At 43.5% G+C, this 17,512-nt stretch overlaps 2 protein-coding genes across 2 annotated transcripts in view; one reads left to right on the top strand and one right to left on the bottom strand.

The window, feature by feature from the left end:
- Positions 1-6,389, top strand: part of LOC109874107 (neuroligin-2) — an 88,300-nt gene extending 81,911 nt beyond the window's left edge. Inside the window, exons 8-9 of the mRNA XM_020465883.2 lie at positions 1,712-2,078; positions 2,246-6,389. Of these exons, the coding sequence (XP_020321472.2) occupies positions 1,712-2,078; positions 2,246-3,185 (1,307 nt within the window). The 3' untranslated portion in view covers positions 3,186-6,389. The remainder of the gene's footprint in view (positions 1-1,711; positions 2,079-2,245) is intronic.
- A 653-nt stretch (positions 6,390-7,042) lies between these two features.
- LOC109873697 (erythropoietin-like) lies at positions 7,043-15,564 on the bottom strand. Its single transcript, XM_020465365.2, has 5 exons — positions 15,348-15,564; positions 12,386-12,516; positions 12,101-12,187; positions 9,767-9,931; positions 7,043-7,615 (listed from the first exon to the last, which is right to left on the bottom strand). The coding sequence occupies exons 1-5, from the start codon at positions 15,361-15,363 to the stop codon at positions 7,460-7,462; spliced, it is 555 nt and encodes a 184-aa protein (XP_020320954.1). The 5' UTR covers positions 15,364-15,564; the 3' UTR covers positions 7,043-7,459.
- Between the last annotated feature and the right edge of the window lie 1,948 nt (positions 15,565-17,512).

Raw genomic sequence — 17,512 nt, 5'->3', positions numbered from 1 at the left:
CTTTTTGTGGTAGCAGAGTGGAGATAAACACTTGGCGCTGGGGTGAGTGGAAGAAGCTTTTTCAATCACTCCCAGCCTTGCTGGCTTGTCTGGGGGAGTGTCCTGCTCTCTGTCACACCTCAGCCTTCTGACCTCGTCCTTCAATGCCATGTGTGCCTCTTTAAATTCTCTCACATCAGTCCGTAGAGCAGCCAGCTCTCTCAGACAGCCATCAATCCCCACATTCTACCCTCCGTGTCTCGTTGTGCTTGTCTGTTTTGTGGGGGTTTTCTGTCTGGATTGTGTGGACTAGCTCTCTGAGCTCCACCATGTCTCTCTCCAGTTCTATGAATTCATCCCTCTCAATGATGGAGGAGCAGTGCAGTTGTGGACCTGGGTGTGTTCAGTGCTGGGGGGGGTGACTATCCTCGTCTGCAGGACAGTTTGAAGAGGTGTGATCAGACTCACTCAGGATGGGGAGTCGTCACAGGGAGAGCTTTTCCTGCTGTGCTCTCTCTTTATCCCATAAAGTCCTGCATGAGGATGCCCTGCACCATTACTGTCCCAGACTTGTACCCGTTGACAGATGTTGTTTCAATTTCCTCAATGTCTAGTATTCTGAGTGTCCACCCTGGGCCAATACACTCTCTGTTGGGGTAGTGTGCTCTTATAGCACTGTGCCATGCCAGGGGATGGTCTGTGTGGGAAATGGAGTTGCTTACGTTCCCGTCTTTGTAGCAGTCAGCAAATAGTGTTTCTGGATTGTCCTTGAGGAGCTTATTTTGTCCTTATTCCTTGCAGTGTTATTTTTATTATACATGGGGTACTGTATTGTAATGACCTCTGGACAGGGATAAGCCATTGGGGCTTCAAAGGCCTCTAAATTTGGGTTGGGGGAGCTGTGAAACTCTCCTGCCATTGTTGGGTCCAAGAGTTTTCACACATCTGACTTCACACCTCAGTGCTAATTGAAGGTACTGCCAGGTCTGTTCTGAGCTTAGTATTTATTTATTTTATTTTATTTGTACCTTTATTTTACTAGGCAAGTCAGTTAAGAACAAATTCTTATTTTCAATGATGGCCTAGGAACAGTGGGTTAACTGCCTGTTCAGGGGCAGAACGACAGAACATTATACCTTGTCAGCTCGGGGGTTTGAACTTGCAACCTTCCAGTTACTAGTCCAACGCTCTAACCACTAGGCTACCCTGCCGCCCCAGTATACTTATTTACTTAACTTTATATAATAAAATTACCTCTTCAGAAGTAGCTTCAGACTGAATATTACTCACTCAGTTTTGTGTTGGATGGTATTTCTAGGTTCCGCTGTGTTTCTTCTGCAGGTTTTGGTTTGTTAGAAGTTTTCTCTTGATAGTCCCTGCTCTCATTCTCTGCCCCCCCCCCCCCCCCCACCTGTCTCTCCCCCCTCTGTCTCTCTAATCTTTCTCTTGCTCTCATTCTCTGTCTCTACCCTTTCTCTCGCTCTAATCTCTCTCTTGCTCGTTCTCTGTCTCTCCTCCCTCTCTCTGCTTCTACCCCCTCTCTCTGTCTCTCTCTCATCTCTTTGTCTCCCCCTCTCTGTCTCTCCACACTCTCTCTGTCTCCCTAATCCCTCTCTTGCTCTCATTCTGTCTCTCCCCTTTCTCTCTCTCTCTCTCTCTCTCTCTTACTCATTCTCTCTCTCTCTCATCTCTATTGCTCTCTCTGTGTCTCACCCCATCTGTCTGTATCCAGGTAAGGACATCCTGAGGGAGACCATAAAGTTCATGTACACAGACTGGGCCGACAGGGACAACATAGACATGAGGAGGAAGACCCTGCTGGCACTGTTCACAGATCACCAGTGGGTGGCGCCAGCTGTGGCCACAGCCAAGCTGCACGCTGAGTTCCAGTCTCCTGTTTACTTCTACACCTTCCACCACCACTGCCAGACGGAGGCCCGGCCAGAGTGGGCGGACGCGGCCCACGGGGATGAGCTGCCCTACGTGTTTGGGGTCCCCATGGTGGGAGCCACAGACCTGTTCCCCTGTAACTTCTCCAAGAATGACGTCATGCTCAGTGCTGTGGTTATGACCTACTGGACCAACTTTGCCAAGACCGGGTCAGTACTGAACCTAGACAGGACCTAGACACAGCACTGAGATATCAAATTAGAAACATGCTCTATCAGACGCATACAGTACATGCTCAATTATTTTGATCATCTTTCATCTTTCCTTCCTTTTTTCCTTCCTTCCTTCTTGCTCTTGTTCTCTTTTTTTCCATCAGGGATCCCAACCTGCCTGTCCCTCAGGACACTAAATTCATCCACACCAAGCCCAACCGCTTTGAGGAGGTCATCTGGACCAAGTTCAGCTCCAAGGACAAGCAGTACCTCCACATTGGCCTGAAGCCCCGCGTCAGGGACAACTACCGGGCCAACAAGGTGGCCTTCTGGCTGGAGCTGGTGCCTCACCTGCACTCCCTGCATGAGGACATCAACCCCATCACCACCCGGCTGCCGCCTGGAGGAGGAGGTCCCCGCGTCCACCGGCCTGGCCCCCCTGGGGCACGCTCCACCCGCCACCCCGTCATCTCCACCAACCCCTCTGAACCCGAGCCAGACCCCTCCGAGCCGCCCCGCCGCAACCCATTCCCCGACGAGATAAGGGACTACTCCACGGAGCTGAGTGTGACTGTGGCTGTGGGCGCCTCGCTGCTCTTCCTCAACGTGCTGGCCTTCGCAGCGCTCTACTACAAACGGGACAAGCGCCACGAGCTGCTGCAGAGACGCCACCGCCGCTTGTCCCCCCAGCGTGGCATGGGCACCGCCATGGGCTTGGGCATGGGAGGGGTGGGTGCCCCGTCCCACAATGACCTGGCACTGAGCCAGGAGGAGGAGCTCATGTCCCTGCAGATGAAGCAGCAGAGAGTAGAGATGGAGCATGGTATCGGCACGCCCCTCCCTTCCCGCGGTCTCCATGGCGACCTGGAGCCGCTGCGGGCGCAGGTGGGCCCGCCGGACTACACGCTGGCGCTGCGGCGGGCACCGGAGGACGTGCCGCTGATGACGGCAAACACCATCACCATGATGCCCAGCACTATCAGCGGCATGCAGCCCCTCCACCCCTTCAACACCTACCCCCCCGCCCCGGCACCCTCCACCACCCCCACCCCCGGCCACAGCAACAACGCCCTACCACACCAACACTCCACCACCCGCGTATAGGACCAGGCATAACCTCTGGATCAGCAGAGATACAAATGAACACCACACAGACTGGTCCTCTCCTTCTTCTCTCTCTTACTGGGGTTATCCTCTCTTCTTTTTCTGTGTTGCTTTTTTCTCTTTCTCCGTGTCATTCTGTTCTCTGTCAATCTCCCCTATCTTCCTCTCTCTCTCAAACAATATTACTGTTCTTCTTCTCTCTGCCTCCCACTCACTTCTCTCCATGTCTGTTCCTATAGCTCTTGATCACAACGTTCACACAATCCTCCCAGTCTCATTTTCATCCTATTTCTCTCTTGCGCAAACCACTTCTCCTCTTTGGAGTCTTTTATACAAACACATAAATGTAAATTATGTATTATTGATAAATTGTAAGGATATGAATGAGAAAGGTGAGATCCTGATATCTCGTTTTTACCAGCATTCTTGGTGCCAAGTACTGTGATTACGCTCTTCTTTCAATGGGGTCCAATGGACCACCTGGAGAGGCCCATCCTGACTTGATCTTACACAAGGAATTATCATAATCAAAAAAGTGCCAGACGTGTCATCTTTGTTTTTGATCTTTTGCAATTTATTTTTGTTTTTACTGCATTCAGTGTTGCACCTTGGCTGGGCTTTACTCAAGGGGGAAAATAGTAAATATATCCATGTAAAAAATATAAGAGAATATTAAGATTTAAGATTTTTTTGTCTGGGATCTTCTGCATGATTTTTATTTTCTAAATGGAGGATGGACATCTTGAATTTTTCCTTTTTATTTCCAGGTTTGGTTTTTTTCTTGGTTTTTTTCTTGTTTTCTTAAAGTACTTTCTTTTTGTTTTTTACGTCAGCTGAACTTCGTGCACAAGAAAACTATCTTCTATTCTGTAGATACTTCAAAAAGGCTTTCAAGAGATGAATATTGACTATGATTATAACAAGGACAACAAAGATGTCCTTTATTTTTTTCATTTCTTATCACTGAGGCTGTTCCACAAGCACCTGCCGCCCTGAAAGACTGATGGAAGCCCCCTCTCTCTCTCCCTCGTTTTATTTCTCTCTTTCTCTCATTACTTTAGCTGTGGAGTGTTGCACGGTCGACTGAAGGAAAAACAGTGTTGGACTTTACCACTCCATCAGCTTGCAGTGTTTGTCCATGATAGACTAATACTTGTTTTTGAATGGTGAAAACGTCATACTTCACGTGGTTTGCCTCAATGATAAAAACTGATAGAATTCTACACATTTTCCCGGGAATAAAGGGTTGTCTCTGAACAATTATCTTCGTTTTAAGCACTCTCATCCTCTCCTCAGTGGACTTTTAGCTACGTGCTTCAGGTTTTTGGAGACTGGGTATGACTCTGTCTTTTCAAATCCACTTCTGTTGTTCTGAGGGGAGAGGGTGCAGGGGGAGAGGGTGCAGGGGGTATGAGGGGGGCTCAGACAGAATGACTGACATACTGTAGGTCAAAGGTGAAAAGCCTTGTACGCACGTTTTAGATCTTTCAACCGCACAACTGAACACAGGGACACAATGAACTCTGGACATTCATGAAAAAAAACTGTTACAGAACAGATGTTGAGACAAAATCCGAAAAACCTTGACATCAAAACCAACAGCGACGATGGAGAGATGACTCTTCAGAGGAAGCCTGATATGTCTCCGATGCACTGAGGATGCGTTCTAAATCTTGAGTAGAAAAAAACATTTGATAAACATTACTCACATATACACAGAAAAAAAAAACCTGGCAGGATTGAGTTCCCCATGTTTTTCCTGTTCTGTTTCCTGTCTTGTTTTGGGATGATGATGATCACACTGGGGTTAGACTGGCATCTGTCACAGGGGCCGGGGACTCAGAAAAAAGAACAAAACAAACACCATGGAAAACAAACTGTACATTTTTTTAAGTGTAAGAGAACAAACTGGTATTTGTAAATATTATGTTTATGGTTTGGTTTATGAGTGAACGGTGAAATCTTTCCTTTGTGACAAGGTGCAAGTTCAGACGGCTGATCCGTTGTTGTTGTTTGATTATCTTTCATTTCTTAGATTTTCAAGGTCAAAGTGCAACAAGTTATGGGAACATGTAGACAGTTATTAACATACATGAATGATCTGTGAACTACATCTAAAATCCTAGCATGATTGAGTTCAACATAATAGCAGTAGGTAAGGGGATATGGCTCAGGTTTCTCTAGGGTAGAAAGGACATACTGGATGTGTGTGGGGTTTTGGATGGAGGTGGGCATTACTTGCACAATTGTCAATTGCCACATCAATCATGAAGACAGATTTTGTTTGGATTAATTTAAGATGAGCCTTCTGCATCTGTTAAGTGGCCAAAGATAAGAGCTGCATAAATAGCAGATTTAGATAGAATAGGGATACAGAGAAAAATAAAATAGGAGAGTGATCAAGAGCGAGAGACAGAAGGAAAGAAAATCGGAAGGCACTGATGGAGAGTGGTAGAGATAAAGCCATGGTTTGAAACTGTGCTCAACCCAAACCTACAGAGCTAGGAAACTTGAATCTTGATGGTGGTGCTGTTGGTACTTGTTAGTGACACTCACTGTCCTGAGATATGACATACAGTATTACCCATAGCTTAGAACAGGTACAGTATGTTGTCATCTCCTTTGTACTCTTTAGTCTTGTTTCAGACTCTGATGGTTGTGGTTGCTTTGCTATCCCTTACTATTATGTCTGCCATGCACACTCTCTGTTTAAGTCATTTTCTGGGAATATCAGCCCACCTGTTTGCTGTCCATTTGAGAGGCCCATGTTTCCAAAAAGGAAAAGTGAAAAAATACAGTATTTTTCTAAAAAAAAAATATATATATATATATATATATGACTGAAATTTGGAAACCAGGGATATGGCAGCCAACAGACTCTGGAAGCACACTCTCACCAAGTTTACACAGTGACACTAAAGTCTGACTTTGGCTCAATGTTACAAAGAAACATTACAAGGATGCAAATCTCTACTTTTCCAAGGTTCACGCTGGGTTGCCCAAAAAGGTTTGCACCTGTTTGTCTCTGTTTTCATTTAGTCTGAAATCAGCACTTACTGGAGGATTAAGACACTGTAAGGAAGCATAACGAACGGGTTTAAAGAATGAAGTTAATATTTCTATTTCATATAGAGGCTATTACAGACTGTATGTTGTGCACCTGAAATGGAGAACATAAAAAATACATTCTTAAACAAATGATCACATTTGCCTCCCTGTTATTGTCTATGAACACACAACATCTAATTATTTAAATCGATAATCTGTGAGTGGTTGCTGATCTGATTAATAATTACCCATGTTGACATACTTTGGTTGCTGTTCTTTTGTGTGTTTTTTGTTTCGGGTGAGCATTTGGTCTATATGCACAAATATGAGATGATTTCCTGATGATGTCTTTTTCTTTTTATAGCCATAGAGCTGTTCTTTGTGTATGCGGGGTCTAAGTAGGGCAATGATGTCACGGTCTATCCAGCAGAGGGCAACAGAGTGCAGAACTGTCTCCAGGAACTGAACTCATTCTCATCTTCAATTCTCCGCCTGCCAGGTCGGAAGAGCTGTATGAGCTGCCTGGTGGTGAAATACAATGTCTGCTCTGACCCCAAAGACAGGGTGAGCCAGAGAAAAGTAGAGAGAGGGGGCATGGAGGGAGGGAGGGGTACAGACAGACAGAGTGCAGAGAGCACACAGTGAGAAGTGATCAATACATTGACTTGCAGCAAAGTGTACCTGTGGTCTGAATTATAACGGCACTGAGCAAGGATATAACATGAACACACAACCACTGACTTCGGTATGTTAAACCTTAGCATCAATGAGAAACCTATGGTTCAAAGACTAAAAAGGACACACTCATATATGAAAATAGAGATTTATATAAAAACACGTTTAAGACAAGTTTAATGCAAACTGTATAAATAGAACATAATATACAATTCTTGGATTTAGGACTTTATATATGATATTATTACATCACGTGTTCCATCTGTAGCTTATTCCACTGCATGCATCAGAGCTCTTTGGCAGTACTGCTAGGTAGTACGAGGAACCGGTGAGGTCAATGAGCTGTAGAACTTCCGTTTTTTTCTCTCTCACCCATTCATGTTCTCACCAACTCCACCCACAGGGAACTTACTTATCCACCAGTTTTTGTCCGGTCAGCAATCACCTTGTCTACACATTCCATACTGGTAAGCCATTCAGAGACTTCAGCAAAAGTCCAATCACCTCATCCTCTCTCTAAACAACGGTCCAATCACAGAGGAAAGCTCCAATCAAGTGCTGTTCTGTTGACAGGCAGGTGCGTTGGTGAGCAGCAGGCGAACCTTCCCTCGTAGGAAGTTGGTGTGGACATGGAGCAGCTCAGATAAGGACGACACCTTCCTAGTCACTAAGTCACCTACTGCTGGTGCTGGAGGAAGGGGCAGGTCCTGTTCAATGGATGGGAGGAAGAACAAGGTTTAGTACACAACCCTGGGAAAAAAAAGCACCACTCATCTGTTCTGTGGAAGAGGGTCTATTCCAGGTTCTTCTTGGCCTGCTACTCCATACCAAACCGTATGCAGCCAAATAGAACCCCCATTCTGTCACCTTTCCACTAACTTCCACTGCCATACCCGGCCTGCTCAATGTCATCTCAGTCACTGAACTGCAGTACCCTTAAAAGGCACAAGTTTCTGAGAAGAGTGGCGCCTCTGACAGAAAAGCAAACAAAGCGTGGCAGGTAGGCGGTGGTACACTGAGGGGTGAGGGCAGAGAGGACAAGGGAATGTCTGGCTGACTGTATCCATCACAGGCGGCTGATGGCACCTGAATTAGCTTCTCTAGGGTAGGGGGCAGCATTCGGAATTTTGGATGAAAAGCATGCCCAAATTAAATGGCCTGCTACTCGGGCCCAGAAGATATGATATGCATATAACTGGTAGATTTGGATAGAAAACACTCTAAAGTTTCCAAAACTGTTAAAATAGTGTCTGTGAGTATAACAGAACTGATTTGGCAGGCGAACACTTGAGAAATTACATTCATTTTTTGGTTTTGTAGTTTTCTATTCAATGCTATTACAGTATCCATTGACTTAGGACTCAATTTGCAGTTCCTATGCCTTCCACTAGATGGCATCAGTCTTTAGAAATTGTTTCAGGCTTGTATTCTTATAAATGAGGAAGGTAAGACCAGTCTGAATGAGTGGACCCTGAAGTGTCACAGAGCTTTTTCATGTGCAAGAGAGTGCATTTCTTGTTTACCTTTTATATTGATGACGTTATTGTCCGGTTGAAATATTATAGATCATTTAGGCTAAAAACAACCTGAGGATTGAATATAAACATCGTTTGACATGTTTCTATGAACTTTACGCATACAATTAGGATTTTTTGTCTGCCTGTTTTGACTGAGTTTGAGCCTGTGGATTACTGAAGAAAACGTGCAACAAAACTGAGATTTTTGGATATAAAGAGACTTTATCGAACAAAAGGAACATTTATTGAGTAAATGAATGTCTTCTGAGTGCATCCATATGAAGATCATCAAAGGTAAGAGATTAATTTTATCTCTATATCTGAGTTTTGTAACACTTCTGCTTGGCTGGTTACTGTTTGTAATAATTTGTCAACTGGGCTATGTTCTCAAATAATCGTAAGGTATGCTTTCGCCGTAAAGCATTTTTTAATTCTGACACAGTGGTTGGATTCACAAGAAGTTAATCTTTAAACCTATGTAAAATATGTTTTGTTTTCTGAATTTTTATAATGAGTATTTCTGTATTTGAATTTGGCGCTCTGCAATCTCACTGGATGTTGGCCAGATGGGACGCTAGCGTCCCACATAGCCTAGAGAGTAATGGCTGGAACGTGGGAGGACGTGTGTTGGATACCATTGCATTCACTCCATTCCAGGCATTGTCTTTAGATGTCCTCCCCGCACCAGCCTCCTTTGGTACCTATGTTCCATGACCTTTCCAAGAACACTTATCTATTCCCAATGAGGCTCTCTGCAGGGGAGGTTCAGTACAGTACAGTAGAGTATAGTACGTACAAACTGACTCACACATACGGTGTCACGCCCTGCTCTGTTTCACGTCTTTGTGCTTGTCTCCACCCCCCTCCAGGTGTCGCCCATCTTCACCATTATCCCCTGTGTATTTATACCTGTGTTTTCTGTTTGTCTGTTGCCAGTTCACTTTGTTCATAGAATCCCTACCTGGCCCTGCGCCTGCTTGCTGTTTTGTACCTTACACCCTTTCTGGATTATTGACCCCTGCCTGCCTTGACCTGTCGTTTGCCTGTCCCTGTTTAAGGAATAAACGTTTGTTTTTTCAACACTGTCTGCACGAGGTCATACCTTAAAACGTGATATACAGTAGAAACAGAGACACAAAACATCTGATAAGTGGGATAGGAGTTTTTCCTGGTTAGGACATGTGATCAGGAATAACTCTGGGCCTATTGGGCAAGGAGGTTTTCTTTACCATGTGATCAGACCAGGAACTCTCCTGGCCCTACATAACAAAAAGGTTCACACCACAGTCCCATCCACTGGCTATGCTGTAGACGAGACACTCACACTCCTCAGTGAGTCACCTGGATGTGGAGGCTGCGCAGCACCTGGCCCAGGCTGTGGATGTTGCTCTTGTTGTTGTCGATGAGGATCTGCACGGCAACACGGCTCACTGACTCCCTCACAGCACCCAGAGCCTGGCCGAACAGAGACATCCCCGACTGGACCTCCAAAGCCTGCTCCTCAGTCTGGGAATACACACATACACGCATTATATACATGCGTACGCTAAAACAAAACTCACAGAATGTCATAATACATTATCATTATATACATGCGTACGCTAAAACAAAACTCACAGAATGTCATAATACACTGTCATTATATAGCAAAAGATGCATGCACATTAGGGTGAATCCTGTATTAATGGGTACACTGTACAGAAATACATGTATTGGCAGTTAGAGCTCAGTGGACTCAATGGACTCCATGTAAGTTCAAATCAAATCAAATGTTAACTTTGTAAACAATAGGTGTGGCCTAACAGTGAAATGCTTACTCACGGGCCCTTCCCAGCAATGCAGAGAAAGAAAATAGAAAAGTAAAACATAATAATAATAAACGTAATAATAAAATAATATATGTTGCACAATGAATAATGATGACTTGGCAATATACAAAGGGTACCAGTACCGAGACAATGTGCAGGGGTATGAGATAATTGAGTTAGATATGTACTGTGCATATAACTAGAAATAAAGTGACAGATAGTAAACAGTAGCAGCGGCGTATGTGATGAGTCAAAACAGTTAGTGTAAAAAGGGTCAATGCAGATAGTCCGGGTAGCTATTTGGTTGACTATTTCACTAACTCTTTTGCAGTCTTATGGCTTGGGGGTAGAAGCTGTTCAGGGTCCTGTTGGTTACAGACTTGGTGCACCAGTCCCACTTGCTGTGCGGTAGCAGAGAGAACAGTCTATAACTTGGGTGGCTGGAGTCTTTGACAATTTCTAGGGCTTTCCACTGACACCGCCTGGTCTAGAGGTCCTGGATGGTAGGGAGCTCGGCACCAGTGATGTACTGAGCCGTCTGCACCACCCTCTGTAGCGCCTTACGGTCGGTTGCCAAGCAGTTGCCATACCAAGCGGTGATGCAGCCAGTCAAGATGCTCTTAATGGTGCAGCTGTGGAACTTTTTGAGGATCTTTTTGAGGATCTATCCATGTCAAATCTTTTCAGCTTCCTGAGGGGGAAGAGGTGTTGTCGTGCCCTCTTCACCACTGTGTTGGTGTTTTTGGACCATGATAGATGTGATGTGGACACTGAGGAACTTGAAGCTCTCGACCCACTCCGCTACAGCGGATGATATAGTCCATGATCAGCTCCTTTGTCTTGCTGAGGTTGAGGGAGAGGTTCTTGTCCTGCCACTCTTCCAGGTCTCTAACCTACACCCTATAGGCTTTCTCATCATCATCGTTGATCAGGCCTACCACCGTTATGTCATCTGCAAACTTAATGATGGTGTTGGAGTCATCCGCGGCCATGCAGCTGAACAGGGAGTACAGGAGGGGACTAAGCACACACCCTTGAGAGGTTCCCGTGTTGAGGGTCAGCGTGGCTCTGTTGTTGCTTACCCTCACCACCTGGGGGCGTCCCATCAGGAAGTCCATGATCCAGTTGCAGAGGGAGGTGTTCTGTCCCAGGGTCCTTAGCTTAGTGATGAGCATGGAGGGCACTGATGTTGAACGCTGAGCTGTAGTCAATGAATAGCATTCTCACATAGGTAAAAAAAATAAGAAAAAAATAAGAAAAAGGCAAGGGAAGCGCTGCTAAGGTACACAATAGTTGGTTTTGGGAGACAGAAGATGCTCTTTGGTAAAAAGGGGTAAATTGGTCATCAAAAAGAAAGGAGGACCAAGGCACTCTTCATATAATTAATTCAAATGCCTTTTTTTGTATGGCATGTTCAATGGAAACACATTTTAAAAACGTTTGGCTGCATGGCCTTCACCAGGGAGTACTCCATTGAACATGCCATACAAATAAAGGCATTTGAATTAATTATATGAAGAGTTCCTTGGTCCTCCTTTCTTTTTGATTCTCATGTAGGTGTTCCTTTTGTCCATGTGGGAAAGGGCAGTGTGGAATGCAATAGAGATTGCGTCATCTGTGGATCTGTTGAGGCAGTATGTGAATTGGAGTGGGTCCAGGGTGTCTGGGATGATAGTGTTGATGTGAGCCATGATCAGCCTTTCAAAGCATTTCATGGCTACAGATGTGAGTGCTACTAGGCGATAGTCATATAGACATCTTACCAATATTGGTGCACAATTTCTACTTAAAATATCAAAGGGCACTCATCAAAAAGAACTAATTTCGTGGAACAACTCAGGTATTGAACTGATAGACAGGTACTCACATCCTTCGTCTCCCAGACTACAAAGTCAACATTTGTCAGAGGAACCACATATGTGCCTGTCACTCCACACCCTGCTTTGCAACCTCGCTGCAAGAGGGAAGGAAGGCAAGACATATTGATACAGTTAGGGTAAGATGAGACACTCCGACAGATCAAACACACTAACAAAGCTGAATTGTCTCCGCACATAATACACCCTGGTAGTATCATCATCCATCTTCTAATGTGACATTTTTCAAACATTTAAAAGTAGCTCAGGTCCATGATGGTTAGACCTCAGCTCACCAGAGCGGTCTCTGTGTCGCGTGCCTCCATGATGAAGCGATCCAGGACGCGGGGGTCACAGATGGGTCTGACAGGAGAAGGGAGGCCTCGTCCTGCCCACTGGAGTACCGTCAGCAGTACCACCACCGGCCCTGGGACACACACACACACATCATCAGGCTAATGCTAGAAATGGTGGCTGAGAGCAGTTACAGACTGGCAGCAAATCTGACAATCACATAACAGGAAGTTAAGTCAACCAGTTCCAGAGAATAGAAGGTCATTAGAGCAGGTACACTGTGAAGGATGTACAATATTAACTGACTGTTTTGACTGTTGGACTGGGAAAACCCATTCAAGCCAATACGTTGGCTTCTCTATGAGGTGGGTTATAAAATCTAATTCTGATTTACTTCTGCAGAGGATTTACACAGAAGAGACATCAACCCCCTATGACAACTAACTCCCAGGTTTCCCGGATTTATTGACCAATAACTGCAGACAGGTTTGTGGCCATGCACATCATTCTAACCCTGAGAAGAACACATAAACACAATGTCAGATAAATAATCATGAGGTTATTGTGCTTGTCACTCTTACTGTAATGCATTGTTTCAGAACATAATGATACCTTACTGTATGTCATGGATTTATGTAGAGGTACAGTTGAAGAAGTCAGAAGTTTACATACACTTAGGTTGGAGTTATTAAAACTTGTTTTTCAACCACTCCACAAATTTCTTATTAACAAACTATAGTTTTGGCATGTCAGCTAGGACTACTTTGTGCAAGACACAAGTAATTTTTTTCAACAATTGTTTACAGATTAAGTATAATTCAAGTATAATTCACTGTATCACAATTCCAGAGGGTCAGAAGTTACATACACTAAGTTGACTGTGCCTTTAAACAGCTTGGAAAATTCCTGAAAATTATGTCATGGATTTAGAAGCTTCTGATAGGCTAATTGACATAATTTGAGTCAATTGGAGGTGTACCTGTGGATGTATTTCCAGGCCTACCTTCAAACTCAGTGCCTCTTTGCTTGACATGATGGGAAAATCAAAAGAAATCAGCCAAGACCTCAGAATGTTTTTTCTCCAAATGCCTGAAGGTACCACGTTCATCTGTACAAACAATAGTATGCAAGTATAAACACCATGGGACCATGCAGCCATCATACCGCTCAGGAAGGAGATACGTTCTATCTCCTAGAGATGAACATACTTTGGTGCGATAAGTGCAAATCAATCCCAGAACCACAGCAAAGGACCTTGTGAAGATGCTGGAGGAAACAGGTAAAAAGTATCTATATCCACAGTAAAAACGAGTCCTATATCGTCATAACCTGAAAGGCCGCTCAGCAAGGAAGAAGCCACTACTCCAAAACCATCATAAAAAATCCAGACTACGGTTTCCAACTGCACATGGGAACAAAGATCATACTTTTTGGAGAAATGTCCTCTGGTCTGATGAAACAAAAATAGAACTGTTTGGCTATAATGACTATCATCATGTTTGGAGGAAAAAGGGGGAGGCTTGCAAGCCGAAGAACACCATCCCAACCGTGGATGGTGGGGTGGAAGCATCATGTTGTGGGGGTGCTTTGCTGCAGGAGGTACTGGTGCACTTCACAAAAGAAATGGCATCATGAGGATGGAAAATTACGTGGATATATTGAAGCAACATCTTAAGACATCAGTTAAAGTTAAAGCTTGGCCGCAAATGAGTCTTCCAAATGGACAATGACCGCAAGCATACTTCCAAAGTTGTGGCAAAATAGCTTAAGGACAACAAAGTCAAGGTAATGGAGTGGCCATCACAAAGCCTGACCTTAATCCTATAGAAGATTTGTGGGCAGAACTGAAAAAGCATGTGTGAGCAAGGAGGTCAACAAACCTGACTCAGTTACACCAGCTCTGTCAGGAGGAATGGGCCAAAATTCACCCAATTTATTTTGGGAAGCTTGTGGAAGGCTACTCGAAATGTTTGACCCAAGTGAAACAATTTAAAAGCAATGCTACCAAATACTAATTGAGTATATGTAAACTTCTGACCCACTGGGAATGTGATGAAAGAAATAAAAGCTGAAATAAATAATTCTCTCTACTATTATACCTGACATTTCACATTCTTAAAATAAAGTGGTGATCCTAATGGACCGAACACAGGGAATTTTTACTAGGATTAAATGTCAGGAATTGTGAAAAACTGAGTTTAAATGTATTTGGTTAAGGTGTATGTAAACCTCCGACTTCAACTGTATATAGGTCTAGTATATGTAAATTTATGCCTTGAACCCTTGTTGGGAAATCTAGTGAAGAAATTGAGGCCAAGTAGTTTCTTTTTTGCTTTCTAATGCAAAGTTTCATTGGAAAGGTAGATTGTCCTCGTTGTCCTGCAAATATTGGAGTGACTGCTGTACACACCTTTTCTATTCATATACTGTCTATACACACCATATACACACCATTATATATAATTGTATTCAGGACTCTGACATTGTTCGTTCTGATATTGCTCTTTCTGTTATACATATATCTATACCTATGTGTGCATTATTATGTAATTCTAGATATTACTGCACTGTTGGAGCTAGAAACCACAAGCATTTATTTACACCTGCAATAACGTCTGCAAATCTGTGTAAACACCCAATAAACTGCTTACTTTACGCACCCGAGAGATCGTTGCGGGCATAGTTCTATTCCTCACCCATTGACTAGATACAGCAACTCCTTGACGTTTAAATTCTGAAAACCTGGTGGTGGATGCCAATAATCATGCCATAACGATACCATTGAAGGCACCGTAGGCACGTCCATCTGAAAATATCATCTGGAAACTTTCAAACATGCGTTTGGAACTTTGCGCACAAAAGTTAATGGATAGATCTAATCTCCTTAACATGTTTGCTTCAGTATTACCGTATATTACAAAAACAGTATTGTTATCAAATAATGGTGGGGAATATATAATTTACCTGAAATGGAAGTCATTCGCAAAATGGTGCAACATGTTTAGAAGGCGCTGCTAAACAAAGTACATGTGCAATATACTCCGTAAAAAATCACTTTCTACGCCGAATTGTCTAGTATTTAGGCATACACAATATGAAATTAGCTTGAAATAGGCTTTCTCCACTTGTGTCCTTGCCCCTTGTTCAGAGCGCAATGGAATGCCCCGTGCGCACCAGAGATGAAAGCTCGATGGTCTCTCCGGGTGCGACTATTTTCATTCTAGGTTAACCGTGTCGTGTTTTGGCAAGCTGCCATGTACTTATTGATTTATCTTACCACACTGTATGCTGAACATACAAGTACAGGCTGTCATTCTTCAGCGGTCTGTTCTAAATGAGGAGAATGGATGGCATTGATGGACCCAGTAACCCATCCGGATTCCCACAGTGATTCGCCCATCTGATGACGTCATACACGTTTTTGTGATCGTTTCTAGTCTTTCGTAACTGATTTAAGAATGAGGAAATGCCATATTTTACTTTGCAATGGTTGCCATATGCTTTGAATGAACATTGATTCAAATGCCTAATTGATTATTGTGCATATTTTCTCTGTTGTTTTATTTGTGTGGAAAATAATTTATCACAGATAGGCCTATAGAGACTATAAATATACAGGTATGTTGAGCCAAAGGGTTAGTTGGGCCACACCTTGTTTCTAGGACACCATCAATGGTGTAAAGTAAGTATGTATTTTTGTGAGGAATGTGTACTTTTACTTTACAATAGATATTTTTTACAACTTTTTACTTTTATACTTTTTCCTCCATACATTTTCCCTGACACCCAAAGTACTAGTTACATTTAGGTCAGGAAAAAGGTCCAATTCACGCTCTTAACAAGAGAACATCCCTGATCATCCCCACTGCCTCTGATCTGGTGGACTCACTAAACGCAAATGCTTAATTTGAAATGATGTCTAAATGTTGGAGTGTGCCCAAGGCAAAAAAAAAATAGGAACATTGTGCCATCTTGGTTTGCTTAATGTAAGGAATTTGAAATAATTTGTACTTTTGCCTTTGATACCTTTTACCTTTGAAAGGGTAAGGGATATTGAACAGAGATATCTATATCTGAATGTAGGCATGTGACATAGGGTGGACTTTAGCTTTCCTATTTAACAGAATTTTCACAGTTCTACGTTTGCTTTCACCAATGACTGACCTTAATAATTGCTGATTGCATGTGTGTCCTGTGACTCTGAGATTTGCGGTGATTAATATTTTTAAAAAAATGTATGATCCTCCTGTGATTGGAGGATCCCTAAACTACTCTCTCTTTCATGGCAGTTCACGCCCTCTGCCTCCTTTTTAACCTTTGGTGCACCTGTGTTTGCGTCAAGTACGTCCGTGACGCTGGAGTGCAAGATACAAGTTGTCGTCCAAACTACAAAGGTCTGAACTACAGAGCTCTGGTTGGAGCTAGCACGTAGTGGCATCCGTCCTAAAAATAGTTTGCCCTGTGTTCAGGGTTGTCGGCTGTCGTTTTTTATTTTGTAGTTCTTGCTCCAAGAGGGGTGTGTATCATCATCAGGGTATGTGTCATTGACTGTGGTTATTTATACTGGCAAAGTTGAAACAGAATATGGCGAGTTGGTTTGGAATGTTGTAACTGAAAGATCTTTGTAATAAAATGGTATTGTTGATATAGTTTTGCCTGGTCCATTGTATTGCTCATGATCCAATCCAAAAGGTGGCCTGTCATCCCAAACCTGTGTGTCTTATGGTGCTTTCAAGACAACTGGGAACCCTGAAAAAAACAAGGTCGAATCAGGATGTCAGTGATCTTCAGGTCGGAAAGTCAGAGCTCTAGAAAGAGGCCCAAGTTCCCGACATGGAATTTTGAGTTGGATGTCTGTTAAAAAGACATTTTCCCAGTCGGAGCTTGTTTTTATTCTTCTTCGAGTTCCCAGTTGTCTTGAACACACTGAAGTCGGAAAGATTTCCCAGTTACAAGTTAGGAGTTCTCAGTTGTTTTGAACGCAGCATTTCACTGGTTGAAGTGTTCCCTGTATTAAACAGAAACGGGCGTAGTCTGGTAATTGAGCCATTTTAGTCACAGCCCCTCCCTGCCAGGGTGTGACGCATACATTTAAGATATACAATATACCACACCCCCATTCCATGAAT

This window comes from Oncorhynchus kisutch, linkage group LG29 (assembly GCF_002021735.2).
Source record: "Oncorhynchus kisutch isolate 150728-3 linkage group LG29, Okis_V2, whole genome shotgun sequence".
Classification (NCBI taxonomy): domain Eukaryota; kingdom Metazoa; phylum Chordata; class Actinopteri; order Salmoniformes; family Salmonidae; genus Oncorhynchus; species Oncorhynchus kisutch.
Note: the sequence above shows the minus strand (reverse complement) of the source record. Positions and strands in the feature narration are given on the sequence as shown.